Source organism: Rhinolophus hipposideros (assembly GCF_964194185.1).
Source record: "Rhinolophus hipposideros genome assembly, chromosome: 20".
Lineage (NCBI taxonomy): Eukaryota > Metazoa > Chordata > Mammalia > Chiroptera > Rhinolophidae > Rhinolophus > Rhinolophus hipposideros.
The window spans coordinates 14,189,816-14,210,108 of NC_138066.1; the positions used below are offsets into that span (position 1 = coordinate 14,189,816).

Here is a 20,293-nt window from a genome sequence, read left to right on the forward strand (position 1 = left end):
AATATCTTTCATGTGGGTTGCGAGTTCGCTTAACCCATATATCACCCAGGTTTCTCATTCTCGGGTTTTGGGCCCGTGAGGTGTTGGCTTCGGGGTCTAGGGAGAGAGACCCGATGGGGTGTCGGGGTGTCTCTGTGTGTGTGTGTGTGTGTGTGTGTGTGTGTGTGTGTGTGTGTGTGTGTGCAAGCTGGAGTGGTGGTAGGGTGGGTGGGAGGAGTTGGCGAATAGAATGGAGTCTAGGATTGAAGTAGGAAAGACCCCCCAGGGCTGAGGAGGTTTAGAGGGATCCGAAACTGAGGCGGGAAAACAATCTGAGTAGGTAAGATGGTGTGGAAGTAGTGGAAGAAATGGAAAACTGGCATGGGCGGGACTAGAAGAAAAAGTAGGCTTTATGAGGGAAGGCAATGATAAAAAAAAAAAAAAAAAAGATTGGGATTGAAGTGGGAGGGATCTGGGCAGAAGGAATTCGAAGTTCTGAAAGCGGAATTTAGAATATGTTGTGTTGAGGTACGTGGTAGTTGTGGAGGATTATTTAAACGTCAAGAGAAACCAAGGTAACGGTAGCTTCAAGGTTCTGTTTTGGCTTTTTGGAGTCACTCGGGTCACCGGGAAAAAAAGCCCCAACCCTAGGGATGAGTCTCTTTGGGAATCAAGACGGGACTGTTCACCAAGAATGAGGGTGCTGTGTTTCAGTGGCCTGGACAGTGAAAAGAATTCCATCATGCTTTCAATCCACAAATACTGGTTGCGTGCCTACGGGACCTAATTTAGGTGCTGAGAAATCACAGTGAACAAATAGACAAAATATTTTCCCTCATGAAGCTTACTGGCAGGGAAAATGTTTTCAAAAAGTGAAATATATGGAATGTCAGTCAAATGCATAAGTTCTGTGTAGAAGATTGAAGCTAGTAAGGGAAACACGAAGTGTGTTCACTTACTGCATTTTAAAGTAGAGGTACTTAGGAAAGGCATCATTTGGCGACATTTGATTTAGAGACCTGAACAAGGCCAGGGTACCTTGTATGTGTGTATTTCCAGGGGAAGATCAATCCATGCAGAACAGACATCAATTACAAAAGTCCTGAGGCAGGAGTATGCCGGAGTTGATAGAGAAACAGCAAGGAGGTCAAGTGTACCTAGAGCAGAATGAGCCAGAAAGAGAAATATAAATTGAGTTAGCAAGAAGGAAGTGACAATGCTGAGGACAGGTAAGAGTTGACACTCAGTTAAATTCTGCGGAATGGGATAGATTTACTTAAGAACCCATTGCCTATATTAGGAGCTTGGTTAGCAAAGAAGTGGCCTTATTGACTCGTTCTATCTGTTCTGACCAGAAAAGTTGAATAATGTAAGAATTGAACTGAATCTGCCATATGTGAATGAAAAAGGGTCTATGTAATAAACCTGATAAGCTCAGGAGGAGCCACATGGCAGGCCAAAAAAGTTCAGTGACCGCAAGTAACCCCACAGGATAATCTGATCACAAATTCCTAACTGGGCAGGTCATAGCCGGTAGTCACGTCCCAGGCCTATAGCTTCCTTAGCAAAGGCCAGTCTTTACCTTACGTGAAGCCTGTCTGTTGTTCTGATGCATCTAGGATAACATACTTTGAAATGTCAGAGTAATAGCCTCTTCTAGACCCCACGAAGGCACAACCAAAGGCACCATAACACGAGACCACAGAACCTGTCAGTGTTATCTTGTTACCTGAGTACCATCACTGTGTATTGTAAATGTTAATTAACTATCCTGTACCCACCAATGTCAAAGAAATCTGTGTTTCTCCATTTTGCTTTTTATCCAATCCTAGAGATTTTCCTGCTTTGCTTTCTCCTGCTTCCTTAATCTACCACCAGTGGACTTCCTGTGCCTTCCTCATGTTTTCTCCTTTATTCTAAATGCATACAAGGAACCGCAAAACTGCCATTCTCCAGACCATTGATATTTTGCTTCTGGGCATGTCCTCAAAAAAACTTGGCTCCAAGAAACTCTTACAAAACTTTTCTGTAGGTTTGGATATTCTGTGGACACATCGGTAATTTAATTTGTTCTGCATATGTTCAGAGTGTTAGTGTATGTACATTGATGTCAGCTGTAAAATGTTACAGCTGACATCAATGTACATATATTAAAATCTTTAAATGTATGTCTTTAAAATCTTAATGTGTTGTAGAGCCCTAACATACCAGTGTCTCTTGAAATTACTGTTCAGAGTACCTTGCTTTTTTTGTTGCTTGCCAGAATCACAAGAAAGGAAAATATTTTCTTTTTCAACTTTTTCTTGGGGACTGGGACCTGTCCTAGTTTTATGCTCACTTCTTTCTTGATGGTCTGTAAAGGGTATGTTAATGTTAGGAAGTTAAAACTTGTATATAGTGAGTTTCTGTAACAATGTGAGGGCCAAAAGGTAATAGTAATGTGTGGAAAAACTTCCAAGTGACTATTAATTCCCCCTAATTCTGAATTATTCATTTACTAAGCAAATATTTAGTATATGCCAGTTGTTGGGGAGGGGGTATAGTGAAGAATAAGATGGACATGGTTATGGCCTGGTGTGTGTGTGACAAATGTAAACCAAAGGTCTCTGAGAGAAAAGTATAGAATGCTTTGAAAGCATATGAGGTCAGACCGTTAAGTTCGCGAACTCATCCTAGAAAAAGTGCTATATACCTCATTGCTGAATATCACTATGGTCACCTTCGAAGTCCTCCCCTTAGGAAGCTATGCACTGATGCCAGTGCCTAGTCCACCATTCAAAGCAATTTTGGAACTCTTTCTGGAATGGCCATCAGAGCTGTCGTCATATTACCCTTGATGTCCTTAGTGTCATCAAAATGTCTTCCTTTCAATATTTGTTTTATCTTTGGGTAAAGAAAGAAGTCATTGGGGGCCAGATCAGGTGAGTAGGGAGGGTGTTGCAGTACATTTATTTGTTTACTGGCTAAAAACTCCCTCACAGACAGCGCCGTGCGAGCTGGTGCATTGTCGTGATGCGAGAGCCATGAATTGTTGGCGAAAAGTTCAGCTCGTCTAAGTTTTTCACGCAGCCTTTTCAGCACTTCCAAATAGTAAACTTGTTTAACTGTTTGTCCAGTTGGTACAAATTCATAATAAATAATCCTTGTGATATCAAAAAGGGTTAGCAACATCATTGCAAGAAGTTCGCTAACTTAATTTTCAGGCCTCATATAGAGTAGGCATTTGATTGAATGTGTGGTGTCAGAGAAAGCCTACCAGAGAAAATGATGTGAGGGTACGATATGAAAGACTCCTGAGCCTTCACAGGATGAAGGGATGGGAGGGCAGACCATAATGCAGCAGAGAATGAAAGAAGACCAGTACGACTGCAACATAGTGCAAGAAGAGAAAGGTGACAACAAATGAAGTTAGAGGGATAGGCAAGGCCTGGATTTTGTATGCCTTGATAATGATTTTGGACTTAATCAGACTAATAACGTTAGGAAGCTCCTGAAGTGATTTAACAAGGAATGTTCAAATTTGCATGGGATGGAGGAGGGAAGATTGCCTGCTGGGTGAAAAGGAAATTGCGTGAGCAAGAGTGGTTATAGAGAGATCAGTTAGAGGCTATTGTAGTAATCCAAGTAAGAAATGATAATGATTTTGGGTGCGGGGAGTTGTGAAGGGTGAAAAATAGATAGGATCAAGGAATAATTAGGAGAGAATATTCAGGACATGGTGTGTTTGGAATAGGGGACGTAGGGTGGAGAAGATGCTAAAGATTTTGGGTTGTGTGCCATATAAACATAGTGGTGTCATTCAGTGAAATAGGGAAGATTCAAAGAAGACGATTTTGGGGTGGGTAGAAATTATTAATTTTAAACATGTTGTGCTTGAAGTACTTTTGAGCCATTCAGGTGAAAAGTCTCATTGGCAGTTGGATATATGATTTGGAAAGGTCTGGAGTGAAGACAACAATTCTTTTTTGAACATGGTTGTTAAATTTCCAATGTCAAAAGCTGTCAAAAATCCTTCTGAAATAGAGTGTTAACAGATTTATTACTATGTAAAGTTACACCTCTAAAAACTGCAAAGGAAAGGGCCTTGTTGCTAGGAAACTTTATAATAGGGGATATGACTCAACCCAGGAAATTAGGGAAGGAAAGACCTTCCTGAAGAAGAGACACTTGAACTGTGATAGGAAGGATGAGTAGGAATTCCTCAGGTGAAGAGGAGGAGGAAAGAACATAGACAAAAGGAGTAAGCTATGTAAAGATCTGTTGCCAGAGTGGAAGGACAGAAAAATAAGCTAGAGGGGTGTGACTTAAGCTGATGGTGAAGAAATAGGTGAGCCCACACCATGCTGGGCCTTATATGTATGCTGAAGTCAGGTTTTTATTTTTATCCTAAGAGTAAGGTTTTGAGCCAGTGGGCATAGGAGAAGGATATAATGAGATTTGTGTTTAGAAATGATCACTGCAAGATGGAAAAAGAAGTGGAGAGAATAAAAGGGATTCAGGGAAACCAATTAAGAGGCTGTTGTAGTCTAGGTAACTTGTACTGGCTTACATTAGTGGAGACAGGGAAAAATAGATGGATTTGAGAGGTATTTAACAAGTTAGGTCCACATGATGACTTCTTGGGACATGAGAGGGTGGAGAACAATCAGGTGATTCCTAGGTTTCTGACTATGGAACACTGTTTAGATGAATGCTTATTATAAAAATGGAAAATGCAGAATGGTGTAAAGAAGAAAATAAAAATCACCTACCACTCAGAGATATATAGTACACTAACATATTTTAAAATTTTCAACTACTTAGAGGTTTACTAAACCACTACAATGGTTTTTTCTTCTAGTTTTTATTTCTTTCTGTAAATGCATTAACTTTTTTCTTCTTTGTAATCTGGAAGAAGACAAAATTAAGTTTGTTTTCATTTGGTTTGAGCTGCTTAGGAATGACAAGACTGAAATTTATAAAGGAGGTTGGAATAGAAGATATTTTTTGAAACTTTAGTGACCCTATGGGGCACCACCAAGTATTCAACCTATACAAGACTACTGTAAAAACTAATCTCTGATTATAATATTCTTGGCTGTAGATAATAAGATTCTTGACTGCACCTTCTGCTATTTTGGTGCATTTAAAGGAATAGTTTCCAATTTTCTTCCCTTGGTTAAAAAAAGAAAAATCATCATGTATTATGTACATTTCTTTTTATTGTGGTAAAATACATATAACATAAAATTTACCAATTTAACTATTTTAAAGCATACCATTCAATGACATTAAGTATATTCACAGTATTGTACAACCATCACCACTATCCATTTGTAGAAGTTTTTTATCCTAAACAGAAACTATGTACCCATTAAAGAATAACTCATCATTGCTCCCTCCCCCACCCCCAAGTAACCTCTATTCTGCTCTATATCTGTATGAATTTGGCTAGTCTTGGTACCTCAAATAAGTGGCATAATACAATATTCCTAATATTCCTTTTGTGTGAGGCTTATTTCCCTTAGCATAATGTTTTTTAAGGTTTGTCTGTGTTGTAGCATGTATCAATTCATTACTTTTTATGGCTGAATAGTATTCCATTGTATGTATGTACCACATTCTGTTTACTCATCTGTTTATGGACACTTAGAGTTGTGTCCACCTTTTGGCTCTTGGAATAGTGATCCTATGAGCATTGGTATGCAAGTACCTGTTTGAATCCCTGCTTTCATTCTCTTAGTACTTAGGAGTGGAAATGCTGGATCATATGGTAATTCTATGTTTTAACTTTTTAAAGGACCACCAAATTGTTTTCCACAGTGATTGTACCATTTCACATTTCCACCTGTAATGCACGAGGGCTCCAATTTCTTCACATCCTCTCTAACACTTGTTATTTTTTTTAATTTTTAAAAATTTTAAATCATAGCCATCCTAATGGGTAGAAGTTTGATTTCTCTAATGGCAGATGTTGGTGAGCATCTTTTCATGTGCTTATTTGTTGTGTACATTTTAAAAACGTAACTTCTATTTTCTCATTTGATTGTCAAGGATGTGTTGGCTGTAACTGTTGACTTGGCAACCACAGCTTTTCCCCATTAATAGTTTTTTTTTTAACTAAATATGCTGATTTTTTCCCTTTTTTTTTCTTTTTAAAGATGGCTCTGAGTAAATCAATGCATGCAAGAAATAGATACAAGGACAAACCTCCTGACTTTGCATATCTGGCATCCAAATATCCAGATTTTAAGCAGCATATTCAGATAAATCTGAATGGAAGAGTGAGGTAGGTAACAGATGAAGAATTCTTGATACTGTATTATTCTAGTGTAATCTGAATGGATACAGTGTAGTGGAAAGCGTATTGGACTGACAGTGGACCTGAATCCTAATCTTAGACATGTTATTAAATGTCTCCTCTGACTTTGGACAAATTTTTTAACCTGTCTGGGTTTCAGCTTTTTAATCTACAAAATGAGAGGATAAGACCAAATGTTTTAAAGTTTGCTCTGGCTTAAAAAAAAGAACTCTCGATGTCCAAATTATTGCTTGCCCAGAGATCCCAGAGTAACTGTAGAAACCTTAAGATTGTCCTCTAAAACTTGTTTGCTGGTAAGGGTCTAAAGTCCTTTTTTCAAGTATGTTGTTCATTTTGATGTGAGGTAGGAAAATAATAACTACAACATCAAAACCGTGATTTCACAGATGTTATTACTTAGGATTTTACTACATTTAAGTTAAAAAGTTGATTTTAAAAATTAAGAAAATAAGCTTTTGGTGGCTGTTAAACTGGAGATATCCTGGCCGGGCCAAAGACATTGGATCTCATTGTCTTCCCAAAGGCCCTCAATAAAATGGTTTGATCCCCACACTCGTCCCAAATTAAGAAAATAAAACAGTATGCAGATTCCACAAAAATTAAAAATAGAACTACCTTATAACCCAGCAATTCCACTTCTGGGTATTTATCCGAAAAAATCCAAAACACTAATTCAAAAAGATGTATGGATGGGCCGGCCTGGTGGCTTAGGCGGTTAGAGCTCCATGCTCCTAACTCCAAAGGCTGCCGGTTAGATTACCACATGGGCCAATGGGCTCTCAACCACAAGAATGCCGGTTCAACTCCTTGAGACCCGTAAGGGATGGTGGGCAGCGCCCCCTGCAACTAAAATTGAACTCGGCACCTTGAGCTGAGCTGCTGCTAAGCTCCCAGATGGCTCAGTTGGTTGGAGGGCGTCCTCTCAACCACAAGGTTGCCAGTTTTGACTTCTGCCAGGGAAGGTGGGCTGCACCCCCTGCAACTAGAAATGGCAACTGGACCTGGAGCTGAGCTGCACGCTCCACAACTAAGATTGAAAGGACAACAACTTGAAGCTGAACAGCACCCTCCACAACTAAGATTGAAAGGACAACAACTTGACTTGGAAAAACGTCCTGGAAGTACACACTGTTCCCCAATAAAGTCCTGTTCCCTTTCCCCAATAAAATCTTAAAAAAAAAAAAAAAAAGATATACGGACAATTAAGTTCACAAACTTTCCACCGTAGAAAGTTCGTGAACTTAATTATTTGACTCTATGCACATATATGTGTGTTTGTGTGTGTGTGCGCACACCCCCCCACACACAGTGTCAAAAAAATGTATACACATTTTAAGAAAGGAAAAAACTATTAAAATTGTAATGTTCAATATATACCGATAGCAAAAGATGACTACAAGTCATGTTTGACTTTTGCAGTTACAAGAGGTGCTCAAAGTGGTTACCATCAGCGTCCAGACACTTCTGATAACTGCAAACTACTGCTTGAGCAACGTTGACCAAAGTGTTCACTTGTATACATTTTTTTGGCACCCCATATATGTGTATGTACACATAATGGAACATTACTCAGCCATAAAAAGAATGAAATTTTTCCATTTATGGCAACATGGATAGACCCAGAGGGTATTATACTAAGTGAAGTAAGTCAGACAGAGAAAGATAAATACTATTTGATCTCACTTATGCATGGAATCTAAAGAGCAAAATAAAAGAACAAACAAAACAGACAGAGACTCATGGATACAGAGAGCAGACTGATGGTTGCCAGATAGGAGGAGAGTTGGAGGGCTGGGTGAAAAATGCAAAGGAATTAAGAAGTACAAATTGGTAGTTACAAAATAGTCATGGGGATGTAAAGTACAGCATAGGGAATATAGTCAATAAATTGTAATAACTGTACAGTGCCAGGGGGGTACTAGACTATGAGGGGATCACTTCATAAATTATATAAATGTGTAACCACTATGCTGTACAACTGAAACTAATATAATATTGAATGTCAACTGTCATTAATAAATAAATGAAAGAATGGTATGAGTGCTTCAGGAAATGGCAAGATTATGATAATGGTATGGGAATAACTGATGTGTGTGATGTACCCTTGAGAAAGAAATGTTTCATTCCAAGCCTGCCTGGGGAAAGGTGTGATGATTTAACTTTGGGGAGGAGAAGGCAGGATTTGTGGAGAAGAGGGAAGGTAAGGAATAATAGGATCATAAGGATGACCTCTTCCTTCCTCCTAGCAGTCTCCTTAGGGCTTTAGAAATAGAGGCCGTAGGGCAGGGCTTAACCTGAGGACCAAAACACTCTAGAAATCATATCAAAGTATTTTAAAAATATATTTACGTTCATTTTTTCTGGAAGATAATCCTTAGTTTTTATCAGATTCTCAAAGGGATCTGTGACAAAGAACTCTGCCTTCTCATGATGTTCCCAAAGTAGGACAGCTTCAGTGTTTTTTTTTTTCCAAGAGCAAAATCTTTTTGTTTAAAACATATCACAGAGCAATCAAATTTCTTTTTTTTAAATGAAGTTTTAAAACATTCAGTCTTTTCTATTCTCTTTGGCAGTAACACTTTAATACACTGTACATGCATAGCAGAGAGTTCAGTTAATTGCAATCAGTCCCACTCTCTATATCTACATATATTAATAATCTTACTCTCAATTTATATAGGTTACTATGTTAGAAAATGAACTGCTTTGGCTGAAAAGTTGCTCCAATTTTCAACCTCCTTAACTGAAGTAAATTATAGTTCATCCCTTTTGAGTCGACCACTAGTGATGCCCAGAAAAAGAGATTATAATAATTTCTAATAATACTTTTTTCGGCCATAATTGTACATACTAATTTCTATTAGTCCACAGGCATACATCTGAAATTTGTAACTATGTAGATAGATTTCTCATCTTTTTCTGTTTATCAATTAGAAACAGATTATAAAGTGAGCAAGCACAAGTAATTATTAGGAGGAAACCACTGTACTTTTAAGAATTACTGGTATTCAATTATTCAAGTCAAAGTCTCCTTTCACTTCTAGTAGCAGCAATGTGTGGGCCTGGCATTGTACTATAGCTAAGGAGAGTCAAGTCTTTGTTTTTAATATACTTAATTTGTTTCCTTCAATGTGGTAAGAAAGGTTACATTAAAATACAAAGACAAGAAAAAAATTGTTACAAAACTTGTTTTCTTGGAAGTGGTTTTGACAACTTGACACCCAGGGATGACTTTGTTACTTTATAAAAAACAGCTTCCTGGTAAAAAAGCAATTAGCCCAAACAAAAATGTTTCTACTGCTAAGACTGTTACAATTAAAAATGAGCAACAATCCAACTGAAACCAGACATCCTGATATTCTGAGGCTCTGGGACTGAAGTCAAAGGAAGTAGTCTCCAACAATACTGCAGTTTTGTCATTTTTGACTCCAGTGATGCTGCAGGCTTGATTTGCTCTAGGACCCCCTTGATCTTTCTGGTGATCCAGAGAACTTAGAGCTCTCCTCCAACACCATATTTCAAATGAATAATTTCGTTTTTTCTTATCAGCCTTCTTCACTGTTCACCTTTCCCATGTGTACACAGTAATCGGGAATACGAGAGTGTGGGTGATCTTAGCTTTGGTCTCTAATGACGCATCCGTGCTGTTGGTCATCTTTCTGATTCTCCCATTGCTGCCCTTCCGAGTCTCAGCCTTGATTTCCTGGCTGCAGTCTCCATTTGAATTGATGACTGAATGACGGTCAGCATAATCTTTACCAATTTCAGTGTCTTCATTGTCAATATGAAAGTTGTATAGTCTGCAGTCTTGCTTTTTGTCTTCGTGATGTTCAAATTCAGTCCTGCTTTGGCACTTTCTTCTTTCATTTTCATCAGAAAGTTGTTTCAAATCAGTACTACATTCTGCCAGATCATCTGCATATCTTAAGTTATTGATATTTCTGAAACCAGAGGCCAAACAAGTCCAGGCTTATGCTGCCTGCACTGCTTGGCCAAAAGAGGGAGATAGGAGCTGGGTCATAGAATAAGCGTTTATGGGCGGCCGGTTGGCTCAGTTGGTTACGGCGCAGTGCTCATAACACCAAGGTCGCTGGTTCGATTCCCACATGGGCCAGTGAGCTGCGCCCTCCACAACTAGATTGAAAACAAAAACTTGACTTGGAGCTGATGGGTCCTGGAAAAACACACTGTTCCCCAATATTCTCCAATTTAAAAAAAATTTAAAAAAAGAATAAGTATATATTATCAGCGGACCAGTGGTCTGAGAAGGCAGCAGGTTAACACCTCCAAAAACTGCCTTAACATTCTCAGACCAGCTTGGGGTGTTAAAAGGAAAATCTGGGTGTTTCTCTAGAGGCTACATGATAGTTTTGGGGCTCTGCATGGAGCCTTCTCTCTGGTCACGTGATTCTATGGTGGAGTCTACAACCCAGAAACAGATGGGAGTAGCCCTGGAAAGAATGCTAGACCATAGAGATTGTGATCAAGAAGCCTAAGGGTATTAATCATAAGTTTCGGGGTAATTTTCTAAAACAGGGAACTGGGTGGGACAAGGGACATTCTGATCTCAAGCCATGGGGTTGATCAATTGTTAAGCTATAGGTAGGTCAAGTAAAGGTGAGGCCGGGCTGGGGACTTGGAGAGGCCTGTTCTGTAGGGGTGCCAACCAGGCCCTGCTTCATTTTTCCTACCACTTTTCACTCCTCCCCAAACTAGCCCAGTTTTTTTGTAAATGTTTTGCCTACAGATTGAACAAGAGGAAAAGAAAGACAAAGAAATAGAAGGAAAGCATAGTCACTGCCATATTTGGAGCTTACACCCTCGTAGGGGAAGTGGACAAATAAACAAGCAGTTAACCTTATCTGATATTTCTGAAACTGATATTTCTCAGTGTGGCCAAATCGGCGGGGTGTGCAGTAGCCTCCCATACAAGGGAGATCTGACCCCGATTTGGGGATTTAGAGAATCATTTGAAACAGAAGCCTGTCTTGGTTGTGTTCTGAAGAATGAGTAGGAATTAGCCAGTAGAAAGAAGAGTGTTACAGGCAGAGGGGCAGAGGGAGTACCGTGTTTCCCCAAAAATAAAACCAGGTCTTATATTAATTTTTGCTTCAAAAGATGCGTTAGGGCTTGTTGTCAGGAGATGTCTTATTTTTTTCATGTACAGCAATCTACATTTCCTCAAATACAGCCATGTCATCTTCTAGAACATCATCATAACGTACTAAATGCGTCCGTCTGGCTAACAATCTTATTTTGGGGGTAGGGCTTATTTTAGGGGAAACACAATAGCATGTACAAAGAGCAGAGTAGTAGGGGACCTGGAAGAGTTGAGCGCAAGGATGCCCTAGACAGATAACAGGAGATGGGGCTAGAGAGGGTGCTGCTCGTAGCACTTTGTAAGGCCCAGAAAGGAGTGAGAATTTATCTTAAGGACTTGGTGCCGAGAGTTCTTGTGTACTCAGAGTTACCCATCTCCTCCCTTACCCACTAAATTGTTAAAGCGGGGGGATAACGTGGTCAGAATTGTGTTTAGATAGATGTGTTCTAGGGGCATTGTGGAGGATGGATTGCAGGGGGAATTAAACCTGGAGCTGTAGGGAAGTAAGTAGGAAATGATTTCAGTAATCCAGATTAGCTATATGCTGGTGGCATGACTAGGTAGAGGCAGTAGGGAATAGAGATCACTGGAGGAATTTAAGAGAAATTCATGGATAGATTTATCAGGACATCGAGGAAATTAAGAAGTCTGAGCCAAGTGTGGTGTTTGGGATTCCAATTTAGCAAGAGGAAGAATAGAGGGTTTTGCGGTTTACTGAAGTAGGGACCAAGGGGGAATGAGCTGGTTTGAGGGAGATGATTTTCAATTTGGGGCATTTGGAATCTGAGAAATCTGTGGCATATTCAAGTGAAGTATTTTGTGGGCCATTGAAAATAGAAATCAGAAGAGGGACACCGCAGTGATATGGGGGTGGCGTTAATGAAGGCCCTGGGTCTTTGAACTGAATACTGAAGGATGAATAGAAGCAGGGGAAGTATTCCAAGTATAGAAAATAGAATTTTGTGAAAGGCATGGGAAGTTTGGAGAACTGCATGTAGGTGGGGCTGAAGTGGATTTAGGATAGCAGGTCGGGGACTAAAAGAAGATAAGACTGGAAAGAAAACAGAACAGGTCACAAAGAGCCTTTCATAGCATGGACGTGGAATGGACTTGATTGCTCAGACATTGAAGAACCAGAGGAGAATTTTTAAGATGGTTGAGATTTTTAAGATTTATATTTTTTTTAAAAATCACTCAGAGCTGACCAAACATATCTGTTATTGCAACATTCCTGCATGAGTTAAAGATGTCTGGCAAGTAATAGACATTCAATAAATAGTTGTTGAATACATGAGAATAATTCCTCTATAAAATCTATTTGCCATTTACATGCTGCATACCTACAACAAAATCACAGATAAATGAAAAAGGGATGGGCAAAAATACTAGGCAAGTGAGAGTTCCCTTCCAATCAGAAAAAGTTAAATAGAAGGCAAAAAAGCATCAAGTTGGAAAAGCTGCTTGTTTATATTGATAAGCATCTTTCAGTGAAAATTTAAAAATGACGTTTTGGGTGACCGGTTAGCTCAGTTGGTTAGAGCGCGGTGCTCTTAACAACAGGGTTGCCTGTTCGATCCCCACATGGGCCACTGTGAGCTGCGCCCTCCACAACTAGACTGAAACAGCTACTTGACTTGGAGCGGGTGGGTCCTGGAAAAACACACACACACACACACACACACACACAAAGTAAATAAAAAATAAAAATGAAGACTTTTCACATTTTGAAAAATATAACAGAAATATCTTTTAAAAAGTATTTGATATAATTCAAAGACGTTTTTCTTTGTATTTCTAACCAGGTAGCAATACTTGGTTAGAAATACTGTTAACTGTTCACCAAACAGTTTCTTGGTTAATACTAAAAACAGTTATTTTGGTTAATACCAAAGAGTATTTGGTTAATACTGGCAACCAAAAATAAACAGAGAGCAATGGCCTTCAGGGACTTGCAGAGGATCCTGAATGCTTCAAAGACAAATTAGATAAAAATACCTTTTATGTATTCTTAAGGAGATAGTGTTCAAACCTTTAACCTATAATTTAGAACTTCACTTTTATTATTGACCCCCCCCCAAAAGCTTAAGTACTGCTGATAGAGGAGCCATGTAATGTAGTCAATAAGTTTGATTTAATGATGTATTTAGAACTTTTTAACCTACAAAATGTACATTTTTTTCCCCAAATAACTTGCACAGGCTTATAACACAATGAAGTGACTTAGCCAGAACACTCTGGTTCAGTCTACTGCTTTCCTTATTTATTAAATTACAAATATTAGAAAGAAAAAGAAAATTATGATAGTTTACAGATTACTTAATTATTGTCTACCTGAAAAAACATTTGAGAATCGTCTAAAAAAATTAAATAAGGTTACTGAATAAAATGTGCATTTAAATATTTAAAAAATATAAGACATAAAAATAAATACAACAAAAATTGATAGTTTTCCAAAAACTAGTTGAAAAATGTAGTTGCAATAAAAAATTCCATCCACAATAGCAAAGAGAAATAGGCAGAAACTTGGCAAAAAATATGTAAAGGTCTGTGTGGGTGAAACAACAAAGTTACCCTGGGGCCTGGGGAAGACATGAACAAATCTAGGGAAATGTTGTGTTTCTGAATGGGGAGATTCAGTATGGTTACAATGTTGATTCTTTCCCCAGTAAAAATCCCTATAGGTGTGTTTTGGGAGAAAAAGTGACATGTTTCCAAAGGACAAAGAAAAGATGTTCAGAGCAAATATTATAAAAGAGTAATGGATGATGGAGAGGTGTAAGTGTGTAAGCTTTCCCAGAGGATATTTACATATATTGTGAAGTCAGAGTAATTAAAATATTAGTATAGTAGTGTTGGAGTAAGAATGGGGTATCAGTTTTCCCTCGCAGAGTGGCATTCGGAAACACACTTAACTCTAAACAGCAGAAACCATCCCATGTGCACATTAAATTGTGGGATGATTGCTGCCTGTCATTCTACTCCACAGTGTACCTCCCAGAGGGAGTGCAGAGTGGGCAGGGTATTTCTTCCTTTCTTAATCAGTCTCGACTCCTGTGTGTTTCTCAAAATGTGAATATCTCACTGTGCTATGTATGACAAAAGAGATTTTGCAGTGTCATTTTGACCATACTGGATTTTCACTTTATCCGCTTACATTAGAACTTGAGGGCCGGCCTGGTGGCTCAGGCGGTTAGAGCTCCATGCTCCTAACTCCGAAGGCTGCCGGTTCGATTCCCACATGGGCCAATGGGCTCTCAACACACACATGCACACACACACACACAAAGGCATAAAAAAAAAAAAAAAAAAAAAAAAAAAAAAAAAGAACTTGACTGCAACGTAATAAACCACCCCACCATATAAAGACTGTAGTGTAGAATAAGGGTAGAATTTCAGGTCATTAGGGGTGGGACAGACAGTAATTGATTTTTTTTTCAGTAGTTTATTTTAAATAAATGCAGTTGGGACAGCCATCGGGAGCGTGCATTAGATTCTCTTTAGGTCATACAGAGAAATTCCTGATGGTTTAATTATTTCAATATATTTATTATTTTTAAGTACGTGAAAAAAAACGTGAGTGAATGTCTATATAACTTTAGGTGTAGTAATGGTCTTTCTAAGCATACTCCAAGAGTAGAATTCATAAAAGAAAAGGTGGATTTAACTATTAGTACATAGGATGCAAAAACTTATACGTATCAGGAAATAACTAAAATTAAAAGGTGATGAAACAATATAAATATTTACAGTATATGATAAAGTATTGGCTTCCTTTATATAAAGAACTCATAAGATAATAAGAAAAAAGAAAGAAGCCTTAATAGATAGCGTAAAGGATAAAAAGAGGTAATTCACAAGAGAGGGGGAAAAATGGACCAAATTAGCAAAGGTGAAATATTACAATGATATTGAAATATTACAAAAATATGGCAATGATGTAGTCAGAATGATAAAATGCTGGTAGAATTGCAACCTTGAAAGTTCTGAAAAGCATACTTAGAGAATTCAGTACGTGGGTTCAGCATACTTAGAGAATCCAGTACGTGGGTTCTTAGAATGAAGTCCTGTACAGTGGAATACCATGTAGCCTATTGATTGATGTTGCAGATTATAAAACATGATAATTTTGTTTCAAACTGAAAACAAAATTTCAGCACTGATACGCTGTGCATAGAAAGGGACTAAAAGGTTATGAGCTTTGATGTTCAAAGGAGTTGTTTTTGTAATAGGCAAAAGTAATTTTTAAATGTTTTTCAAAGGAAAAAAAACTTGTCTATGAAGGGATGGGAAGAGAGTGAAGGCAAGCTTGAGGAGAACCTCCTCTTCTTTAAAGAAGGGAGCAGCATGAACTTATTTAGTAGTTGGCCCTATAGCATATTTAGGAGGGATCTGTGATAGCTGTAGGAGAACGATGTACTTTTTTTTAGTGTAAATGACCTAGCTGCACCTACACGTTATCCCATTTCTACTTACTCAGGTAGGAGACGTTGATGATTGTCTGCATTGATAGAATATGCTTTATTTTTATAATGGCTTTGTATTTCACTTCCTGAGATGTATGAAAAAGAATGGCCCAAATATAAACCCAGCTAAAGGATGGGAAAGTTCTATCAGACAACACATCAGATCTGAGACGGACTGACCGTGTCATTTGTTTGCTCAATTCTTAAGGGTAGCGGGGTGTGGTATGGAAAGAGGGGACACTTCTGAGTGAGTCATCCTAAGGACCAGTCTTTAGGGTGCCAGTGACCAGCTGTGAGGCTTTCGATAATTTTCTTAGCTTTACTAAAACTGAATTTCCTCCTTTTTTGAAAAAAGAGGGATAAATGCCATACTGTGGGTGGTTGTCATACAGCCTAGCACTAATGCGTGCAGTGACTGGCAACTTGTGGACAGTAAATGATAGGTTCTCTCATTGTTATGATGCCTGGTGTAATTGAAGAGGGTTTCTGGTGTCATTTCTCTCTGTGTTTCTTCCTTGCGCCCGTCACTACTTGTTATAATCACATCTGACCACTGCAATTAGATTTTCGTTTGTGCTTTTTACAGTTATCAGCCCCATGGGGACATTCTGTCATTTACCTGAACCCTGTCAGTTGAGTTTGAATAGAGTGTGACACTCAACTGATTTGTTTTTACACCAAAGACCCAGCATTGAAGGGCTTTGTCACACCTGTGACTGACCATTTTTAGCAATTCAGTGAAGGTCTAATGACTAGAAACCGATGTTGGAGTAAGGCCGGGAGGCTTCAGCCTTTGCTGTTCCTTCAGGTTCAGCCTCTGCAGTGTTAGAATGACGGATATTTTAACCATGCGTCACAGACGTGTCCTTCCTAATGCCATCTATGATGGTAATACTGTATTCAGCATCAGCAGAGCAGGAGTCATTCTGGGGAAATCTGATATGAGCCTGTTGACAATAGTCTATTTTGTGAAGCCGGATGTGTTAAACAAACAACAAAGACTGATGGAATAAAGTGCTAATTTCCACGTGAGAGCTAATTTTAGTCTCTGATCTCAGAAAGGAGAGTAAAAGGAGATCTTGCCTGTGTTCAGGATTTTTTAATGTCCCAGGGTGCTGAAGTGACCTAGATATTTAGCTAGTAAAGTCGGATGACTAGACTGTGTCCTACAAAAAGATTTCCAACCCTCAGAGTAGTGTCTGTATTTTCTTAGACATAAGAAAATGAGCACTCATTTTGCTAACAGAATCTAACAATCAACTCTTTGTTGAATTTTCAGCTTATTTTCTTCAATTAGACCACCCTCTACTTGATGTCTTGTACTTTTTGGTGATTAAGATGTAGTTCCTTATTAATAAATTGTATGCGGTAGTCCATTAGAGTGAATACATACACACACACACACACACACACACACACACACACACACACACACATATATATTTGAAAAGCAGAACTACTTCTATAAAAAACTCTGAAGGCACTAAGAAAAACATGAATTATGTTGCTGTTTCTCTTGCACCAAATGTTTCATGAAGCTATGTAATTAATGCCCAAGCTGCAGTATTATTTTTTGGTGATTCCTGTCACTGTGGGAACTGTCCCGATTTGATCTCCAACAGAAACAAGTACTCTAGAACCAAGAACATGTTTTCCTTTTTTGAAAAAGGAATTGTTTTTTATTACGCAGACAATATAGAGCCGTTAATGGGAGAATAACAGAAATATATCTTTTCTAACTACATTTATAATGGTAAAGTTGTATATGTAAAAGAAAAAAGTCACAGTTCTCCCACCCCAAAAGATCAAATTACTTTGTAAAGCCTTTGTGCTTATATAGTAATTTTTGTAGTTGTAATTTTGACACAGATACAACGTAGGACTTATTTTTATCCCAGCTTACATTATAGTATACGCATTTTCCATATAGTTACAAAACACTGTTATGAAGGTGATATTATATAAAATGTATTCAGATAATACAAAAATATAAGGAGAATGAAATCTCCATTCTTACTCTCGACCCATGCATTTCCACATCAACATGTGGTTTGTACCCTTCCAGACCTTTTCTGTGCAGGTATACATGCAGTCTTTTGCTTTGTTTTTGTTTATTTTTGTAAGAATGTGATCATAATATATGTATATGCTTTTACTCAAACTTGCAGCTTCTTTTTTCTTTTTAATATATCAAGGATCAAGGAACACTCTTCATATAAGAATATGTGGGTCAACCCAGTCTTACAACCTTTTTTTTTTTCAGTCTTACAACTTTTAATAAAGTTCTCTCGTGTGGATGTATTCAGCCAACTCTCTATTGATTCTTTTAGGTCATTCCTAAATTTTTTGTAATATAGAACTTTATTTAGCTGTTTCCCTGACTGTTGGATTTTTTTTTTTTTTTTAAAGTTTCACTGAAGTTAGGGTAAGTCACTGGGCTGTGCTAGAAAATTGCTGTACTCTAAACTGTACTTGGAAAGGGTAAAGAAGTGTTTGGATGACCAGGTTTTTCTCTCATTATTTTTTCTTTAACTAGGGATCTGCATGGGTAGTATTTTGAAGGTAGGATTTGGGGTTATTTAGTTAATTTAGGGTTATTGGTAATGATCATTTCCACTGTTCCAGGACCTTTGCTTTTGTGCTAACTAGTTGCTTATTTGTTACTATCTAGTAACATTTGTTATTTGTACTATTTGTTATTTGTTACTATATAGTTGCTTATTTGACCCATGGAGGTGTTGTGTTTTTTTACAGATTCTTAAACTCAGTCATGGGGAGGAATAAGTTGGTGGAAAATACAACAGAAGTCCATGGGTTTGGCTTTTGGTTCTGTTCAACAACCAATTATTATTATTAATTATTACTATTGTTATTATATTTGAATTGAATTAAATACTCGATCTGTGCTTTGGATCTCATACCCTCCCCGCATCTCAGGAACTTGACGCCGTCCACTATTCCTTCTCTTAAATATTTAATCCCTCTTTGTCAACTAGGTTTTTCCCTTTGACTTTTTAAAAAATTGAGATATATAACTCATGTACCATAAAATCACCATTTTGAAGTATACAATTCAATTGTGTGTTCACAACCACTGTCTAATTCCAGAACATTTTCATCACCCCAAAAGAAACTGGGTACCCATTTAGCAGTCACTCCCCACTCCTCTCTCTTTAGACTCTGGAAACCACCAATCTGCTTTCTGTCTATATATCTACATGTTTTGGACATTTCATATAAATGGAATCATAATATGTGGCCTTTGTGATTTCCCATTGATTTTGAAACATGTTTAAGTCTTCCATTAAAAAAATTAATAAAACCGCTCCATCAACCCTATCCCTTTCATGGCCGCATTTCTCTTCTCCTTATACAATTCAACGATTTGAAGAATTGTTTGTATTTATTATCGTCATTTTTTTCACAACATCCTTAATCTTTAGCTCATTCCAGGGAAGTTCCTAATTCTACCACTACCAAAGCAGCTTTTGAAAAGGTCTCCAGTGATCTCATGTCACTAAGGCCAGTTTCGGTTTTTCAGTTGGCTTCTGAGAAACAGGTCACTCTGCTCACGTTTCTGTCCTTCAAGGACAGCCTCTTCCCGGGGCTTCCTTGGCACTGCACCACACTCTTCTGGTTTTCCTTCTTCCACGATTTCTGTCTCCTTGTAACTTCCTCTGTAATGATCGTATTTACAACCACTAAAGGCTTCTTCAAGGCTTAATGTTCACCTCTTTTCTTTTCACTGTGTATTTTCTCCTGAAACCCTCTCCTCTCTGCCAGGGCCTCACTTGTTGGTTTGCAGGTCACTTACACGTCTATTTCTCCAGACCAGGTTTCTGAGCTCTGTATCTAGAGATCACTGCTTACCTCATATCTCCACGTAGGTGTCTCAGATACAGCTCAGAGTTATGATATTGCTCCTCAAAAATGGTTCTCTGCCAGAGTTCCCACTTTCAGTGACTGGCATTGCCTATCCTGTTGAACACTACAGACGCATAGGAGATGTCGGTGACAGTGAACGCGTCCTTCCTCACCTCACATATCAGTCCATCACCACGTCTTGTAAATTTTCCCTCCTGAATGCTCTTAATCCCTTTCACGTATCCCTACTTTTGTTACTGCCACCTTCATCCAGCCTCTTAACTCAAATACAACAATTGTTTTCTAATTAGCATCTCTGCTTTCAGGCTAGTCGTCTTTATTCCATACCAGACCTAAATTCTTAACATAGATTATAATTATCTGGTGTGGTTGTAATAGCTTTTACTTTCACTTTCGGAAGAGTCCTGGATTAGATGATAAATTTATATAGTTACCCTAATTATAAGGCCTCACGTAATCCGGCCCCTGTCTTCCTCTCCAGCCTCACCTTGAACCATGCATCTTAAACCTTGCCCCCTGCGTTGCAGACTCTGGCTGACTGTCAGTACCTGGACTTCCCCATAA

General features: G+C 38.3%; 1 protein-coding gene across 5 annotated transcripts in view; it reads left to right on the forward strand.

The window, feature by feature from the left end:
• The window catches only part of METTL16 (methyltransferase 16, RNA N6-adenosine), a 71,338-nt gene that overhangs the window by 155 nt on the left and 50,890 nt on the right, over positions 1-20,293 (forward strand). For all 5 annotated transcript variants that reach the window (XM_081028805.1, XM_081028808.1, XM_081028806.1 and 2 more), the window contains exon 2: positions 6,120-6,247. In XM_081028805.1, the coding sequence (XP_080884931.1) occupies positions 6,120-6,247 (128 nt within the window). The remainder of the gene's footprint in view (positions 1-6,119; positions 6,248-20,293) is intronic.